The sequence below is a fragment of the Meriones unguiculatus genome, chromosome 1 (assembly GCF_030254825.1).
Source record: "Meriones unguiculatus strain TT.TT164.6M chromosome 1, Bangor_MerUng_6.1, whole genome shotgun sequence".
NCBI lineage: Eukaryota > Metazoa > Chordata > Mammalia > Rodentia > Muridae > Meriones > Meriones unguiculatus.
In genome coordinates, this window is record NC_083349.1 from 51,614,665 (window position 1) to 51,632,052 (window position 17,388).

General features: G+C 44.7%; 1 protein-coding gene across 1 annotated transcript; it reads right to left on the reverse strand.

The window, feature by feature from the left end:
• Positions 1–5,939: 5,939 nt before the first annotated feature.
• Ankrd1 (ankyrin repeat domain 1) lies at positions 5,940–13,610 on the reverse strand. The gene is made up of 9 exons (XM_021631265.2): positions 13,404–13,610; positions 12,594–12,773; positions 11,591–11,728; positions 11,253–11,360; positions 10,250–10,348; positions 9,126–9,224; positions 8,857–8,955; positions 8,639–8,737; positions 5,940–6,797 (listed from the first exon to the last, which is right to left on the reverse strand). The coding sequence occupies exons 1-9, from the start codon at positions 13,428–13,430 to the stop codon at positions 6,687–6,689; spliced, it is 960 nt and encodes a 319-aa protein (XP_021486940.1). The 5' UTR covers positions 13,431–13,610; the 3' UTR covers positions 5,940–6,686.
• Between the last annotated feature and the right edge of the window lie 3,778 nt (positions 13,611–17,388).

A 17,388-nucleotide genomic window follows, 5' to 3' on the forward strand; every position in this document is an offset into this window, starting at 1 on the left:
CCATCCCATGGCTGAAGTCCTAGCTCCTCTCCACAAAGGGGGGAAAGTTAAATGAGCACGGACAGGCATCCATCACCTCAGCTTCTGACCGGAAGCAGCTGGCCAGGAGCCTCACGCTCCTGCTGCCACACCTTCCCCTCCAAACCGCAAGCTAACCCTTGCTTTCCTTACATTGCTTTGGTCACATACTTTGTTGCAGCATTGATTAAAAACTAATGCATACAATGGCATTTTACTCAGCCATATAAAAGACTGGAAGCAGGGCTGGCCATATGGGTCAGCAAGTAAAGGCACGTGCTGCTAGTCCTGACGGTCTTGCCGAACGCCAAGACCCACCTGCTACAGGGAGAGCACTGATTTGTGGCCTCCACATGTGCGCCATGTCCCTCCCCCCAGTGCCATGTATCCATATACAAGTGGTTTTTCTTCTTTTGAAAACAGATTTTTTTCTCACATAATATATCCTTATAATAATTTCCCCTCTATTCCCAGTTCTCCCCCTCTTTCATCCCCTTCAGTCTCTGGATGGAAAACAAACAGGCTTCTAAGAGATAATAAGACATAAGATAAAAATGAACACATCAGAATAGAACAAAAGGAGGAAAAGAGCCCAAGGCACAAGAAATAAAGGCACAGAGACCCACTCATTTGCATACTCATATGCAATTTGCATGCTCATGTATATGTGTGTGTATGTGTTTAAAAAGAAAGATTCCTGACAGAAGATTATGACATAAGTAACCTCCGAAGATGCCACTGAGTTCATTTTTAGTCCTCTGGGCACTCAGCATACCCTTAAGAGTAGTTTGGTTTGGTTTGTTTTGTTTTGTTTTTATCTCATCTGTATTTACCTTTTAAAGTAGAATGTGGTTGGGCACTATTTCCATTCACAAGCCTTGCTGAGTTACAAGACCTAGGGAAGAAGCTTAGGGTTTGTTCTCAGTACTTCGAAAAACAAGCCACAAGGGGAGTTTGTTTCTCCCTTGAAGAAACTAATTCTTCATTTGCAAGTGGCTGTCAGTTGGAGATAGCTTCTGGTTGAGAGATGGGGGCGTGTATCCCTTTCTTTTAGTTCTAGGAGCCCTATCTAGCACAGACCTGTGAGGTCCTGTATGTGCTGCCTCCGCCTCTGCTTTCACAGGTGCATCAGTCTTGTGTTCAGACGGCCTTGTTTTCTTGGTGCCCTTTATCTGCTCTGGCTCCTACACTGTTTCTGCCTCCTCTTCCTGAGCCCCAAGGGGAGGGATTTAGTGGAGACAAATTTAGGGCTGAATATTCCAAGGTCTTTGCATATTGTTTGCCTGTGGGTCTCAAAAGGCTAGATATTAAGAAAACAACCTAATTAAAATGTTTTTTAATTAAATCATGATATTTGAAGGAAAATGGAGCTGGAAATAAGTCACACATGAATACCACGCCATTCCTTTTTTTATAATTTCAGTTTATTTTCTTTACATCCCAAGGGTGTCCCCTGCCTCCTCTCCTCCAAGTCCCTCTCCTTCCCTCTTCCCCTTCCTCTTTCCCCCTTTCCTTCTCCCTTTCCCCCAAGAAAAGGGGAGCCTCCCCCCCCCCCCCGCGTGATATCAACCCTCCCAGCACATCAAGTCACATCAGGACTGAGCATATCCTCATCCCCTGAGGCCAGGCAACACAGCCCTACCAGGAGGAAGTGATCCAAACACAGGCAATGGAGTCCATGTTAGAAACAGCCCCCGCCCCCCAACCTCCACTTGACAGGCGCCCCATACAAAGTCCAAGCTGCCCATCAGCCACATGTGTGCAGGGGGCCTAGCTCCAGACCATGCATGCTCTTTAGTTGATGTCTCAGTCTCTGAAAGCCCCCATGGGACTGGGTTAGTTATCTTGGTTGGTCATCTTGTGAGGCTCCTGTCCACTCCAGGTCCTTCCATCTTTCCTCCAACACTTCTAAAAGACCCCCAGAGCTTCAGCCCATGTTTGCAAGTCCCAGCATCTGTCTTGATCTGCTGCTGGCTGAAGCCTTCCAGATGACAGTCAAGTTAGGCTCCTGTCTGCAAGTTGTTCAGTTGAAAAAGTTATACACTAAAGGGACAATACAATACATACAATGTGCACAGAAATAGAAAGCCATAAAATTGAGACTATCAGTGACAGGTTTCTTCATTTTTCATTTCTATTATTTAAAAAAAAAAAATGAGTATTGTTAAGGAGAAGAAAGAAAATTATCCATTAAGGAAAGAGATGTAAAAGCAATATAATAAATATGGCAAGGGGCAGGATGGGGGTGTGTGTGAAGTACAATAGGAACACACCTGACGGAAACTCGCAGAACCTAAGAAAGGGTTCAGCAGGCAAGAGTACTTGCCTCCAAGCCTGAGGAACCCACATGGTGGAAGCAGACTGACTCCCACAAACTGCCCACTGACTTCCATGTTTGGATGAGGTGCTTGTAAGCACACACATAATCAATATTGACAGAAAATGGATTCCTAATCCAGGTCTAGAGGCACAGGCCTGGAATCCCAGCTACTCAGGAGACCAAGGTGAGAGCGCAGCAAATTCAAGGACTGCCTGACTGCAGAGTGAGTTCAAGGCCAGCCTAGGCAACTTAGGAAGATGCTGCCACAAAAAAGAGCAACAGAAAACAAAACAGTGCAGAAGAGTGTGGGGGAGGTGAGTGTACAGCTCAGACTTGGGACACTTGCCGGTGTACACGAGGGCCTGGGTTTAATCTCCGGCACTTAAAGTAATAAAGAATAGCAACAGTCAATTTTTTATATTTTATTTTTTATTAATTACAGTTTATTCACTTTGTAGCCCAGCTGTAGCCCCCTCCTTCTTCCCCTCCCAATCCCACTCTTCCTCCCTATTCTCTACCCATTCCCCTCCCCCAGTCCACTGATAGGGGAGGTCCTCCTCCCCCTTCCATCTGAACCTAGCCTATCTGGTCTCTTCAGGACTGGATGCATCATTTTTCTCTGTGGCCTGGTAAGGCTGCACCCCCCTGAGAGGGAGGTGGTCAAAGAGACAGCCACTGAGTTCATGTCAGAGACAGTCCTTGTTCCCATTACGGGGGAACCCACCTGGGAGACTGAGCCGCCATGGGCTACATCTGTGCAGGGGTTCTAGGTTATCTCTATGCATGGTCCTTGGTTGGAGTATTAGTATCTGGGCCCAGATTTTTTGGTTCTGTTGCTCTCTTTGTGGAGCTCCTGTCTCCTTCAGGTCTTTCTATCTCCCCTTCTTTCATAAGGTTCCCTGCACTCTGCCCAAAGTTTAGCTAGGAGTCTCAGCATCTGCTTTGATACACTGCTGGATAGAGTCTTTCAGAGGCCCTCTGTGGTAGGCTTCTGTTCTGTTTTCTTGGCAGTCAAATTTTGAAGATATTTGAATGCAAGTTAAGGAGTTTGTGTTTGATCCTGAGAGGAATGGGACACCTCTGAAAGTTTAAAAGAGGAGACTGACTAGATCAGATTTGCATTTTAGGAAACAACCGAATAGGGGTCAGGCTGGAGAGGCTCTCAGCAGTTGAGAACACTTGCTTCACTCCCAGAAAACCTGGGCTCAGTTCCTAGTACCCACTTTGGGTTACAAAACCTCTTGTAACGCCAGTTCCAGGTGATCCCACGGCCCCTCTGGCCTCCTTAAGCTCCTGCACACACATGATATTCACACTCACACACACACATACAAATAAACAGATCAAAAAGAAAAAAATGCCAAAGAGGGATGTTTGGATTATCGTGATGTTGCAGGCCTTTCGGAGATTGAAGGACACGGATTAGAGAGCAGACTCTACACAAGATGTCAGCACGTTTGATAAGACTTGATCTCTGATCAAAGGTGGTGTGTGACAATGAAGTCAAGAACGACTTCCAGAACTCCCCATTGGCCAGTGATGAAAGGGAACACAAGATAAAAGACTATAAGCAAAGAATTGGTTCAGGGGGAGACTGGAGCTTCTGAAACTGGAGCTGTGTGATAGAAATGGAATTTCCCCCTTAGGTATTTCTTTTTCCCACTCACAAAGATGGAGCCTGTGCCAGCCTTGATCTAAGTGCTTTCATTCTTCACTGTCTCCTGCGCCCTCTGCTTCTTTATCAATACAAATATTTAAATGTGGCAATGCAACATTATTTTTAACTCTTTTCTCCTTTTAATTAACCCCTCCAGCCCTTGGGGGCAAAGAGGCTCAAATGAGACACTTCGGCCACATACTAACATACCCAAGTTATGCCAGGCAAAAGAAACACTTGCTGGAGCCCATACCTTAGACCAACACTTCTCAACCAGTGGGTCGCGCCTCGAAGGACTCTTTCCCAGGGGTTGACCATCCGAAAACACGGGCAGTTACATTACAACGCATAACAGTAGCAATATATATATACAGTTACCAAGTAGCAACGAAATAATTGTATGTTGAGGGTCACCACAACATGAACTGTATTAAGAGGGCTTAACTGTATTAGGAAGGTTGCGAACCACCGCTGTAGATCTCTGAGCCCCTGAGTGGGGATGCTAGGGGGAAGGTAGAGGGTAATAAAAGGAGTAGGCGGGAGAGGACTGAGAGGATGAATCTCTATTCAGTTCTCGATGGGAGGTGGGGAGCTTTGGGGCTTGGTAAGAAAACAGACGAAAAGGAGCCCCGAACATTTCAGATGCCCCCAGCAGCTCCACATGTGTCCACGGCTGGGTGGTTGGAAGATTCTTGGTTACAAGCTAGGCCTGTTTTCTCCCACAGAGTAGGAAAGGCGTGTAAGAGGTTGATGTATGCAGTCCAACTTGGCACGGGTTTCAGGAGCGCAGGGCGCTGCAGTGTGACACAAGTCTTTCCCGGATCACGTGTCTCAGGTTCCGAAGATTACACACACACACCGTCGAGCTTGTCCATACTCTCCTGCTGCCTGCAGAACTCGAGGCTTGTAAGGGATTTTTCATTTTTCAGAACCTCCCTCAAGCTTGCCACCTCCAAGAAATCATAAAACCGCCCTTCTCCACTACACATGGGCCTCCACATCTGAGACCCTCAGAGCATTCTAGAGTGCCCCGTTTGGGCCTAAGATAGACTGATATTATATATTTATTTCTACATACTCCTCTGTCCAGGGAGCACAGAGACAATCTCTTTTTCTCACCAGAGGTCTTTAGCGCCTCACTCAGCACTTGGCAACAAAACTTTTCCCATTGTAGGTCAAAAGCCGGTGACCCAGAATGTTCTCTCCTGGGAGGCTTTTGACCCTGTCAGCGCCTGTCCACAATACAATGATTGATAAGCCCCTAATTAGTGAGCCAAGAAGCCCTGTTTAAGAAGGGCTTGTTTAACCTGCAGTGAACATTCTTCCCACTAGGCGTCTCTTTTTTCCACACCATTGTAGCGAAGCAACAGCACTTTTTTTTAATCGTAATTCAGCCTCCTATCCCATTACGATTGGCAGGAGCTGGTCAGAAATGCAGATTCACAGGCCCCACCTGAGACGAACTGAGGACAATTCTTCAGTTTATCAAGATCTCTGGGTGATCTAGCATCCCATAAGTACTGACGCTATGGTTTCTACAGTACATTTCTTCCTCCCCCTTCCTCCTCCTTCCACTCCTCCTCCTCCTTTTTCACCCCATTCATTTTTTTAAGCTTTATTTTATTTTAAATGTGTATGAGTGTTTTGCTGCACGTATGAATGTGCACCATATGCATGCCTGATGCCTGTGGAAGTCAGAAGAGAGCGTCAGATCTGGGGCTGGCTTCATGGATTGCTGTGAGCCACCATGTAGGGCTGGGAGCCGAACTCAGATCCCCTGCAAGAACGGCAAGTGCTCCTAACCATTGAGCCGTCTTTCCATCCCCCTAGATTTCTAATCTGAAAAAAGTGGAAAACACTGACGAATGAACCCCTTCCTAAACGGCCCTTTTCACATGAGAAATCCCTACCTCGGCACTGACAAACAGGAGCCTTAGAACATAGTTTAGATTTGTTTGTATTTATTATGGATATAAAATATACATACAACACAATATACATTTACACATTTACAAGTGCATTTCCTTTCACCTTTTCCCCCCATGGAACTCAGTTTTACGTGGCCCCGCCCACTTCCTCCTCCTCCTCCTCCTCGCACTTACACTCGACCTTCTCTTCACCTTGGGACACTGTGTGACTTGGTAAACAACCAAATCAAATCACACTTATGGCTGAATGGCGGGCCTCAGTGTCTGTCCTGAAGGATCGCTTCTGTCCCCTTCTGCATTACCTCAGGCCTTCTGTTGCTTCATTCATTCAGCAGTGAGAACTCAGAGAGGGGCTGCAACGATCACCCTTGCTTTGAAAAATACCTTCAAGAGCTTTATGCGAGCGAGGACACAAAAGAATGCAATTAGACACCATCCACCCACATGGCTTCAGATCTCTGGGAAGACTGAATGGTACATACAGAAGAAGTTCTGCTCCCCCCACCCCCCCAAAGATGCTCATGAAAGCCTGAATACCAGTGTCCTGGAGCAAATAAATAAATAAATAAATAGGAATAAATAAAGGTGGAGAGCATCACTAAAGGAAATATTAACACCTATCGCCCAGCGCTTTCCTGAAGCTTCCGTAGGTATATCTCCCTAGTCGCCTGGCAAACAAAAGCTGGATTGTGTAGCTGGTTGCTCTTCTGTTTGGGCGATGCTTTGAAAACGCCTGTGAACAGCTCCTGTGGAGTCTCTTTCCTTAGAATGTAGCTATGCGAGAGTTTTTGTAGGCAGTCTCCTTGAGGCTGTCAAATATTGCTTTGGTTCCATTCTGCCAGTGCAATACCAGGTCCATGGGGGTCTTTCCAGCCTACAGAAGAAAGGGAAATTTGACTTCCAGGTGGGAGGCACCTGTTAGTTCACACTCTGTAACTATGCTGATGAAGTATATTATCAAAGCATACGGTTTTTACTATGAGTGACCTGTGGTTTATCTAAACTATCGTGTCATTGCTTTTCATGTTATTTTTATTGGCTTCTCCCTCTACCATGCATGGAACTATCCAAGGTATTGGTAAAAATTCCTTGTCCCTAGGTACTAAAATAACACCCCAAGCCACTGTGAAATTCAAAACTATCTGTTAGTATTTCCAGGACCTTGCAGAAAGAACTCTGAGGATGCATTGTCTCTCCTGAGCCCATGGATCTAGAAGTCAGTTCCTGACTCCATAGTAAGTACACTGCCACCAAGCCGCCGGTCAGTCAGTTCCCTCCGGCTGCCGACTGCACCACAGGTTTTTCAAATTTCTCACTGGGGCTTCTTATGCAGCCTGCCACGTTCTTTGAAACCGGTGTTAGTAACATAAATAAGTAATTTTTCAGGCCGAAATTTGGTCTCCCTTATGCACAGTTCTCAAGATATCTGCACATATTAAATCACAGCACTTTTCAATTCTTCTTGTGAGACAGGAGAAGTCCTAAGCATTTCTATCTGCATTCAGCTCAGGAGTGCTCCGGATCCCAGAGGTTGTAGGCTGGCAGCTTTGATATGCTAATCAACACAGAGACTTGGTTTTGCTCAGGTTTAGAGGTGGGGGTTGGGGGAGAATGAGAGCCTGGAAAGGCTTGTGACCCACAATGCCTCAAGGTACTGGGCTGGAGATGATCCATGCACACATGCACAAACAATAGTAACCGCTCATTGATGCCATTCATGTGCCCACCTGGCCCTAGCGACTATATGCGTACCATTCATTTCTGCTTAGAGTCTTCCATTGTTTGTAAAAATAAATAAATAAATAAATAGATAAACCCTTATCTTCTGCAGCTATGGGAGATGATGTTTGTCTGGGAATCGGAGCCATGAAGGAAAGTTGCTTACACTGCCTGAATACAGATGAAGTTAAATTAACATGTACTTATGCAGAAATTCTAATGTAGGAAATTATTTTGAGACGTGTGCATATACGTCAAATTGGAAAATGAATGGTAGTTATCTTTTTTTAAGAAAATCAGAAAATGCATGGTGACGCTTAAAAGCTATGGCGATATCTTACACTGTAAGACTACTTGGGACTCCCCAGGCAATACTGACTGATTTCAGTCTCTGGGTGACTCGGGGTTATTTTGGGAAAGGTTGGTGTATGCGTTTCTACCCACTGCGGGCTCTGATCTGCCAGGTATAAGCAAGACAGATTGGAATTTGCCCAATGTGCTTCTTATTTTATTTATTTTATTTTTTTTTTTTAAGATTTGCTTCTGTATTGCATGTATATGAGTGCTCTGTTTGCATGTACGCCTGCACACCAGATGAGAGCATCAGTTCCCACTGTAGATGGTTGTGAGCCACCATGTGGGTGCTGAGAATTGAACTCAGGTCCTCTGGAAGAGCAGCCAGGGCTCTTGCCCACCGAGCCATCTCTCCAGCCCCACAACGTGTATTTTAAAGGTGAACAATCTGACCATCTTTTATTCAAGACCAACCTTTCAAAGAACTATTAGGCTCCAAGGCCTGATCAGAAGCCCGAGTTTCCTTCCTGTCTGACCCTGTAACCCGAGTTCTTGCCAAGAGTCACCCTCTCCTGGAAATAGACTCATTTGAACCATCAGTGTATCTCAAAGGTTACTACCATGGGAATAATACTTTCAAATAGTTGAGAAACTCCGGAAACAAGGAAGCCCACCAGTGGAGGCCTTGGTTCGACTACTTACACAGTTCTTGACGTTGAGATCCGCCCCGAAGGTCATTAGGAGTCGAATCATCTTATAGCGATTCAGCCTCACGGCGTCATGCAGCGGGGTGTCCCCTTCCTAGAAGGAGAAGCAGTTGTGGTAAGTGGGAGGCCAGGAGGTGGTTCCCAGCAGGCACCCCAGCCTGCCTGGGTGACTTCAAAGAAGCTGATGGCGGCTCAGCCTTGTCAGCTACTCACTCTGTCCTTGGCGTTGAGATCCGCCTCACAGGCGATGAGGTGCTCGGCGCACTCGTAGTGGCCAGTCCTCACCGCCACGTGCAGCGCTGTGCTTAGCAGCTAAAACATCAGAAAAGAACAGAGCGGGTGAGAATGGACACTGCATGAGACCTCCAGGCATGTGCAAACGGGGTGCGTGGCTGAGGTGTCCATAGAATAAGGACTAGCCGAGGACCCTCCGGGCATGACCCGGAAAGAAACAGAAGCCTGAGGAAGGGTGGGGCAATTACCTTGTCTCGGGCACTGATTTTGGCGCCTTTCTTCAGCAACAGTTTCAGGACATCCGGGTTTCCTCCACGACATGCCCAGTGGATGGCTGTGGATTCAAGCTATTTGGGAAAGGGAAAACACAAGACAAGACAGTGTAATGGAGAATCTTGTATGGGGTTGGTCTGACCCCAGTCCAGAATGTCTTAACCTGGGGCTGACACCTCACTCCAGGTCCCTGTTTTTCTTTGGCTATCTCCTGCTGGCTCTGCACTGTTGTTTATACAAGCACAGGCTAGGGACCTCAGCTGCTAATCACTGTGGTCACTGTCCACTCTTCGAAGAGAATGTTACTCTCTGCTTTGTTTGGTGCATCTCTAGACTTCCAGAATCCAAACTTAGGGGTTCGGATGTCTCTTCATCCAAAATTTCTTATTATTGGTTTCTTAATTTTTTTTTTTTCAATATTTTGTTCTTTGATTCAATTCAGGCTCAGTTCTTTGGATTTTTTTTTTTCCTTTTCAATTTTACCATAATGTCAAATAGAGCTGCATAAATAAATGGAGCATTTTTCCAGTTCTGTCTTCAGGGTATAAAGTATATTGCATACTGGTCTTTACAGAAATCGCAGCCGCTGAATTGTTAAGGTGTGACAGCAGCCGCTCTCCTTAGCTGTGATTCATTTCATATGCAGCCCAGCTCCAAATCTCATTGGCGGCAATTGGCATCCGTCATATAAAATAGGCAGCTAGGGCATTCTCATGCATTGCTGGCACAGAGGGGCCAGAAGCAGGCTGCACTGTCTGCTGGAAGCAGTGAAGGAGCGGGGTGTTGAAAGGCCAGGGATGCTACTGAGTTGATCATGACCCAGACCTCTGGTGAGGTCACTGAATTCTGCTCTACCACTGCCTCTTCCTCCTCTTCCCTGCAACACTCCTCTCCTTTTCTGTGTGTGTGGAAAATACTTTCCAGATGACCTCGTGTCATCGCCCACTTCCCCCTTTGTTATGGAGAAATGGGCTTTTGACTGGTTTTCTCAGATCAATTTTCAATCCAATTGAGGCAGCTTCTCGTTGGACGTTTTCCTGAGCTTTTCAGAGATGGTCTGCTTATTTTGGCTCATTTCCAGGCAAAGAAATATATTTACCATATCGCGGAATTCAATCTGGGCCCCAGCCTCCATTAACTTCTCCACAATTGCCAAGTGTCCTTCCAAGCATGCTCTATGGAGAGCAGTACGTTTATACTGTCAGAGATTAAAAGGAGAGATAGCGGTGTGTGTAAAAATGCGCATAATCCTTTAAGAGCTATGAAGCCAGGACTATGATGACCTAACTGATAAAAAAAAAAAGCCAGCATTTCTTTATGAATCTGAACGCTGGGGCTCACTGGAATTGCAGGATCAGAATAATTATCTGACAACTAGAACCCAAGCTTCCTGTCCTTAGACCCTTCCTAAGTGCTAAAGGCCGAGACAGAGGGGTGTGGACTTCAAACCTCAAAAACTATCTCAATTCTGAGACCTCCCCATCTGTATTTGCACGTGCCAAGTGCATTGGATGGTTGTCTTCCATGCAGAATTGTTGCTATATTGAATATCAAAAACCACTAAAGTCATTTTAAAAAGTAAATAAAAAACAAAACGGAAACTCTGCTTTGGTATGAGCTGCCATATCAGTTCACCAAAGAAGCAATACAAATTCGAGATTTTTGACAAGTTGCTTTATATTAATGAGCCATTAGGCTGATAGAATGAGACTGGGCTTACAGAGGCATTGAGGTGAAGACAGCTGTTCCCAATCAAGTAGCCAAATGGCAGAACTAGACTGGGATTTCCACCTTGCCCTTCTACTGTTGGGGTATTTGGCTGTGCTCAAAGATACTGCTAATAATATCTTTAGCCAGCAGTAATTTTTTTTCGCCTTGCCTTTATGGAAGTCTATCCCAAGGATAAAAGAAGTTAAGGATGAACTGTCTTCATATAAACCAGACAGAATTATAAGAACAGGAAAAACCCCATGCAATCCATCATGCTAATCTCGTACTGGGAGGTTGTGGGGCAGGGCAGAACAACGAACAGCTGGAGAAACTTTTAGGTGGAAGACATCGAGACTGTAATTTGCCAGCCTACAGGAAGGCAGGAGACTTACCTCATCACACACATCAGGGCTGTTCTTGTCTGACAGGAATTTCTCAACGACTGGCAGTTTGTTCTCCAGGGCAGCTTTCAGAAAGCTCGGCACATCCACAGGTTCAGTCTAAAGTGAAGAAGGAGGAGGGAGAGGAAGAGACAGACAGTGGAAGTGAAGGGAGAGGAAGAGGGTGGTAAAGAAGTGGAGGGGAAAGTGGAAGGGAACAAAGGGAAGGAAGATTGAGGGGAAAAGAGAAAGGGGGAAAGAAAAGGAAAGTGGTCATGAGCTTTGCAGTGGCCTTCCCTCCATGAGGCTCACCCCTGAACCTCAGCCCTGGAAAACCAAACGGTCCTTACAATAATTTCAGGTTCTGGTTCCTTCACAATGGGGACTTTAGTTTTCTTGTATTTTTTTCTTTTCTTCAGTTGAATGATTAGTTCAAGGTCTTCTAAGTTTTCAAGCTTTGATCTTTGTTCTAGTTTTTTCTTTTTGAGCTAAAAAGAAAAAGAAATGAAATATGGTGAGTTCTACCTACAGTGATAGCTAAACAAAACTGCAGTCTGGGCAAACTCTGTGAGTGGTTTGAGCAAAAAGGAAATTTAAAACACTTTAAAGTAAGTGTCTGACTTTGGTGTTTTTTTTTTCAATTAAAGTTATTGGGGTCTAATTTTAATCCAAGTCATAATTACTGTCTTTTTTTGTAGAATTAGCCCTTGACTAATTGAATGGAGACATAAGGTAGTGCTCTTGGTGATCATTTTGTAATTGGCACTGTAAGTCCCAGATTTCTATAGAACTCATTTTCTCATTCTGAAGAACTAAAGTATGTTTTACCAAAGGCCAAAAAATAAATATAAAGTTCTCAAATATTGATGCCATTCTCTCTCAAGTGGCCCACTATTCAGTCTCTGAGGCAGAGATCATTACTAGCTATGTTAGTAACATTTTATGTTAGTAAGATATAAAAATTCAATAAATTAATAAATAAATGTCAATACAAAGAGCAAACTTATTCTATGATCATGGGCCACAACTCATGTTATCAAAAAGAACAAATCTCCTTGGCTCAACATTAAGTTCACAGTTTGTGGCATTGGGGCTTCCCTGGTTACCATTGTCTTTTGATCAGAACATGGCTGTAGCAGATCAAATCATTGATTCAGAATCCAGAGATCATGAACTCAACCAGGAATCATTTCCCAAGTCATTTTCTTGTGTACTCTTTCTTTGCATCATGTGGTTCAAGTTTGGTGAAGAAGCATCTTTAGAATGCTTTTATTTATTTCCCTCTTTCGTCCCTTCTTCCTCGGGGACCTCCATACCCCAGCCCCACTGGTAAGTTCCATGAAAGGTCCTCACCTCTGCCTCTCGCAGTTTCTCACTTTTCCGTTGTTGCTCCTCCAGGTCCACATGGTGGGCTGGAAGTGTCTTCAAATCCTCTTGTTTCTCCAAAGCAACAGCAGCTTCATATTCTCCATTTCTGAAATCCCCAGGAAGGAATTCCCCTGCGGCCCCATTGCCGTTCTTCTTCCCTGTTACCTGTGTGTGAAGAGGATGGTAAAGTCACAAGCAATGCTCCCCATCCTAGGGCCACTCTCCACAAAGGATGCTGCAGGTCGCCAGTCCTTCCGGGTGGTGACAGCCACCTCCAAGCAGAGTCAGAAACATAGCTACAGACATCCCAAGGTAACCTTCAGACACCTACCTGTCTTACTCTCTCATTTAAATCAAGGTAGCTATTGGGTTGGCATACATAAATTTACTTTTAATCCACACACGACCAGCTTCTCTCAGGAAACTCACTAACCCCCACCCCATTCATTTTTCAATTCTTTCACTTTAGCCTCGAGTTATAAAGTGCCCAGACATTTATTTTTGCAATAAACCTACCCTATATCACAATAACTACATGATTGCACGCCATAGTAATAAAACCCATGGAGAAGACAATAAACAGGAAAAATGCAGAAGGGCATCGCTGTCAGCTCTGGGTATTTTCCCACTTCCACTTATTCCATCAAATAAACAAACCCTGTCCCATGCTTGACATTTGCAGACTTCCCTTACAGTATTCCTGAGAAAGAAAGGGTATCTAAACTTTCAAATAAAAGCTAAGATGAACCAGGTTTTGCCAAGTTTAAAAAAAAAAAAAAAAGACGTTTTACATACCAGCTCCTCTACTCTCAGCACCATCATGTTGTCAGCAGTAGCCCGTGTGTTTTTCTGTCTTGTGGATGCACCCTTGAGCTGGCCCTGTGGAGCCCCTCCACACCAGCTGGTTATATAGCTGTGGCCGGGTGAGATAATCTTCCAACCTGGGAAGCCAAATCACACCCCTACCCCCACCGATGGCCAACTAAGAGGCAGGTGAATTTTCATTCCAGACTCAGTGTCTGGGAAGCCCAAGGGGGAGGAGATGACAAGTTGGCCACAGTGTGTGCGAATCAGGGAGAAATGTGAGAGGGTCATTCCTTTGGCAGTGACCGCACCGCTCAGCAATGCGAGTCATCCTACTTATCGGGAAGCCAGGGACAGCTGTCTGTTAATATTGCACCACATCGCTGCTCTTTTTCCTTCTTTGTCAGCTTTCATATGACTAATCTATCAAGAAAATGCAAGCACTGCGCATCACACTCACAGCAATATCTTTCTGATAACTGGACTTATCAGCACTCCAGTTGGGAGGGGGGAAGTGTTACTTTAGGACATCCTATTCCTGCAGATAAACAGCCCGAGGGGAAGGAGATGGGCCTCGGTGCCACTTGTCTATATCTGTTTGGAATTCTCTGGAGTGATGTCTGGGGCTAAAATGGCCCCATGACATGCCACCTTACCATCATTACAAGAAATTGAAAGCATTCAGTAATGCACTTTTACTTCATGGTGTCACCGGCCATAATTAGCACATGGGCATGCTTCCTGTGTTCTGAAACAGAAAGCTAATCAGAGTGTTTGCCTCAAAATGAATCAGAGTGGTCCAGAAACATTTATGAGGCCAGCTATTAGCAGAAGCACAACCTCAATGCTTTCGGTAAAGTTTTCAAATGCTGTGGGGAAAGCTTGCAAGAGCCTGAGGAAGGAGATCTAAGGGCTCGGGACAGAGGATCTGCCGAGATGCACGAAGCTATCATGTTCTATCCCTAACACTAAGACAAAAAGGCCCCAAGCTTTGCTCTTGAGAGAGACAAAAATACTTGTTTCTGGCTTCTCATTGCTGAGATCTTAAATTATGAAAAAATACAAATATTTAGGTCTTTTTATACTTCAAGGGAAAAACTTTATCTTCAAAGCCACTTACAAGACGTTTTTATTTTTGATGAAAGAGGAGTGAAGGAGGGTGTCGGCATCAGAGGGAGGTGTTAATTAGGATGTTCTGTTTGCTAAGCTGAACGTTGCATGACTGTCCCTCCTCAAGCTCATAGAACATGGCTGCTCTTCTCATCTTCCCCTCCCCTTAAAATGTTTGTCTAGTAAATTGTGTTTCTAGAACCTTCAGAATGAGACATTGCCTGAAAACCAACACACTAAGACTTTGACCTCCACGGCTTGTCCTCTCTTCTGTACTGAGAGGACAGGTCTCTCCCTTGCTGTGGTTAACACTGTCTTCTTTGGTCCCTTGAAGTGAGAAGCAGCTGTGTCTGCTCTTCTCATCCCTGTGGCCTTGTGTTACAGGTCTGACTCAGAGCTAAGAGGGTCTTGGGAGCGTCTCTTTGAGGAAGAACTCTAGGCTGTTGAACAGTCTTGAATCCTGAGCTCCCAAGTTCAAGCAAGGCTTGAAGATAGTGAGGCACAGAAGCCCTGGGCAACTTGGTAGAGACACACACAGCCAGACAATGAAGGTGAGTCTCGGTTCACGCATGAAGAGCAGAAAATCATGAGACCAGATCAGATTTCCTGGCGCAGCTCCCACTCAGATGCGCTCAGAACCCCAACAAAACCGACTAGATGCTCTCTCTGAGCACGTCACTTTGAAGAAGGCAAAATAGGTAGGAAGGCTTTCCCAAACCTTTCCCATGGCGCCGCTCAGGTGGTTCCTCCGACAGCAGTGCTGGGACCCTTTAGTGCAGTTCCTCCTGGTGTGGTGACCCCCAACCATATTATTATTTCATTGCTACTTCATCACTGTAATTTTGTTATGTATCATAATGTGGATATCTGATATGCAGGATATCCGATATGCCGCCCCTGTGAAAGACTTGTTTGACTTCCAGAAAGGTGACGACCCCCAGGTTGAGAAGTGCTGCCCCAGAACAGGCTGATCCTGAATGGGAAGGAAATTCTCATGAACACTTTGTGGAGGACAGGGCTTGAAGAAGTGCTGGAGTGGGCAGAACGTCGCAAAGGGCATGAACCAGGAAACATTCATGGCTGGCAAAGCCACTGTCAGGCAGACTTTTTCTCTGGGTAGGTTTGTCATTATTAAAAATAATATTTAATGAAGATTAGAAATAAGAGGATCCTCTTTTGATCCTTTGTTCTGGTTTGGGTTTGAGGTTTTCGCAGTGCTGGTCATGAGCAGAAGGCCTCACGCATGCCTATGGAAGTGCTGTACCACTGAGACATACATCACTCCCAAGAATAGGGTTGGTTTTTTTTGTTTTGTTTTGTTTTTGTTTTCGTTTTGAGCCCAGGTTCCTAACAACACGTAAGAGAAAATTGTATTTTAAAGCATTTGTATTCATCACAATTAAGGGAAAAACTTCTCAACTGGAAGAGAGAAAGCTCCCATCACTTAAGGAGATTTTTTTTTTTTCCCCAAAAAAGTTCACATAGTAGATAAAATCAGGTTTGTATGTTTGGTTTTATCAAACCTCTGGAAATAACCTTTTTTTTTTCCAAGATGGATTAAAGAAGCAAATCTCTTTAGCTGACTCTACAGGCATTTAGCACCACAATATGAAGCATTTTTGAGGAGAACCAGCAAGGGAATGACCCCAGAACTCAGCTTGTGGGACTGTGCTTGCAAGCCTTGCCATTCCAACTCTTGGAATTTATGCATTGATGAATGAAATGACAGATGATCCGAATTATGGTCCTCTGCACAGTAAGAGAGTGTGCAAGGGGGAGAGGCATTCTCAACTGACACCCAGCACCTGAAAGGAGACTCAGATGCCACTCAGGTTCAGGTGCTATATAATTCAACTCTAAGCTAAGTTTGTCTTTTGGCCTAAATGCCAAATATTTCATTTACACACATCTTGTTCTATTTTTAATTGCATAGGTAACATGCATATCATTTTAAAAGATCAATAACTTAGAGGATGTTGCTCACTTGAGCTCTTATTAAAACATTAATTTGATGTATGACTTTTCCACTTATTAATAGGCCTTGGAGATCATTCTCTACCAGCACAAACAAATCTACCTCGTTATTTTAAAGAGCCGGATGATTTGGAAATTCATATCTTCTTTGACTACTCTCTTGGGCAGATTTTTACAATGGTTGCTTTTATTTGCTATAACTAAAGGCATTTTATAAAGCACATCGACTTTTATTGTTATTAATATTCCTTGACCTTAAGAAAACCCAACTCAACAGTATAAGGAGAGTCCCAAGGACTGTAGCCAGATTCTGACTTAGAAAACATCTTGTTCTGCTGTAGCATTTAAAATTGTTCCGTTGCCATCCCCCTTATTAGCCTCCAGGTCCCAGCCCTGCTCACCTTCCTTGGCGCAGACAAGTGCCCCGAATCCAAGCATCACAGCCAAGGATGACTCATTGGAAAATGCCAAAGGGAAGTAGGCAAAGTAAACAAACAAGCTTTAAAGTTGTTTCCCTTCACCTGCCAAAGAGGAATGGAACTATTCCTATGTGAACCACAGAAAAGTCCTGGGGACATTTTGAGCAGAGCTGTGGCATCCACTGTCAAGGGGCAAGCGTGGAGACTGAAATTCTTCAACCCTGGGCTCTGGAAAGGACTGTCCTGAGGGCACAGAGAAGACTGGAGAACTCCTGACACTAGGTAGGAGAAGGCTGGAGGTCTGATCCCCAAGCCTTGATATAGTGTACAGGAAAAAAAAATCCCAAACAACCTTCCCCCCCCCCCCAAAAAAAAGTGATACATACAATCTAGAAATGATGCTACAGTCTGGACTGGGTTCATTTTCTCTACTAGTTAAAGAATTAAAAGGAAGGAGAGCCTTGACACTCAGC

Coding starts and splice junctions, on each gene's coding strand:
- Ankrd1 (XM_021631265.2), bottom strand. CDS start 13,430: ATGATGGTGCTGAGAGTAGAGGAGCTG. Junction 9,225..10,249: donor AGATTGAATTCCGCGATATG/GTAAATATATTT, acceptor TTTCCCAAATAG/CTTGAATCCACAGCCATCCA. Junction 6,798..8,638: donor ATCTCAACGTCAAGAACTGT/GTAAGTAGTCGA, acceptor TTTCTTCTGTAG/GCTGGAAAGACCCCCATGGA.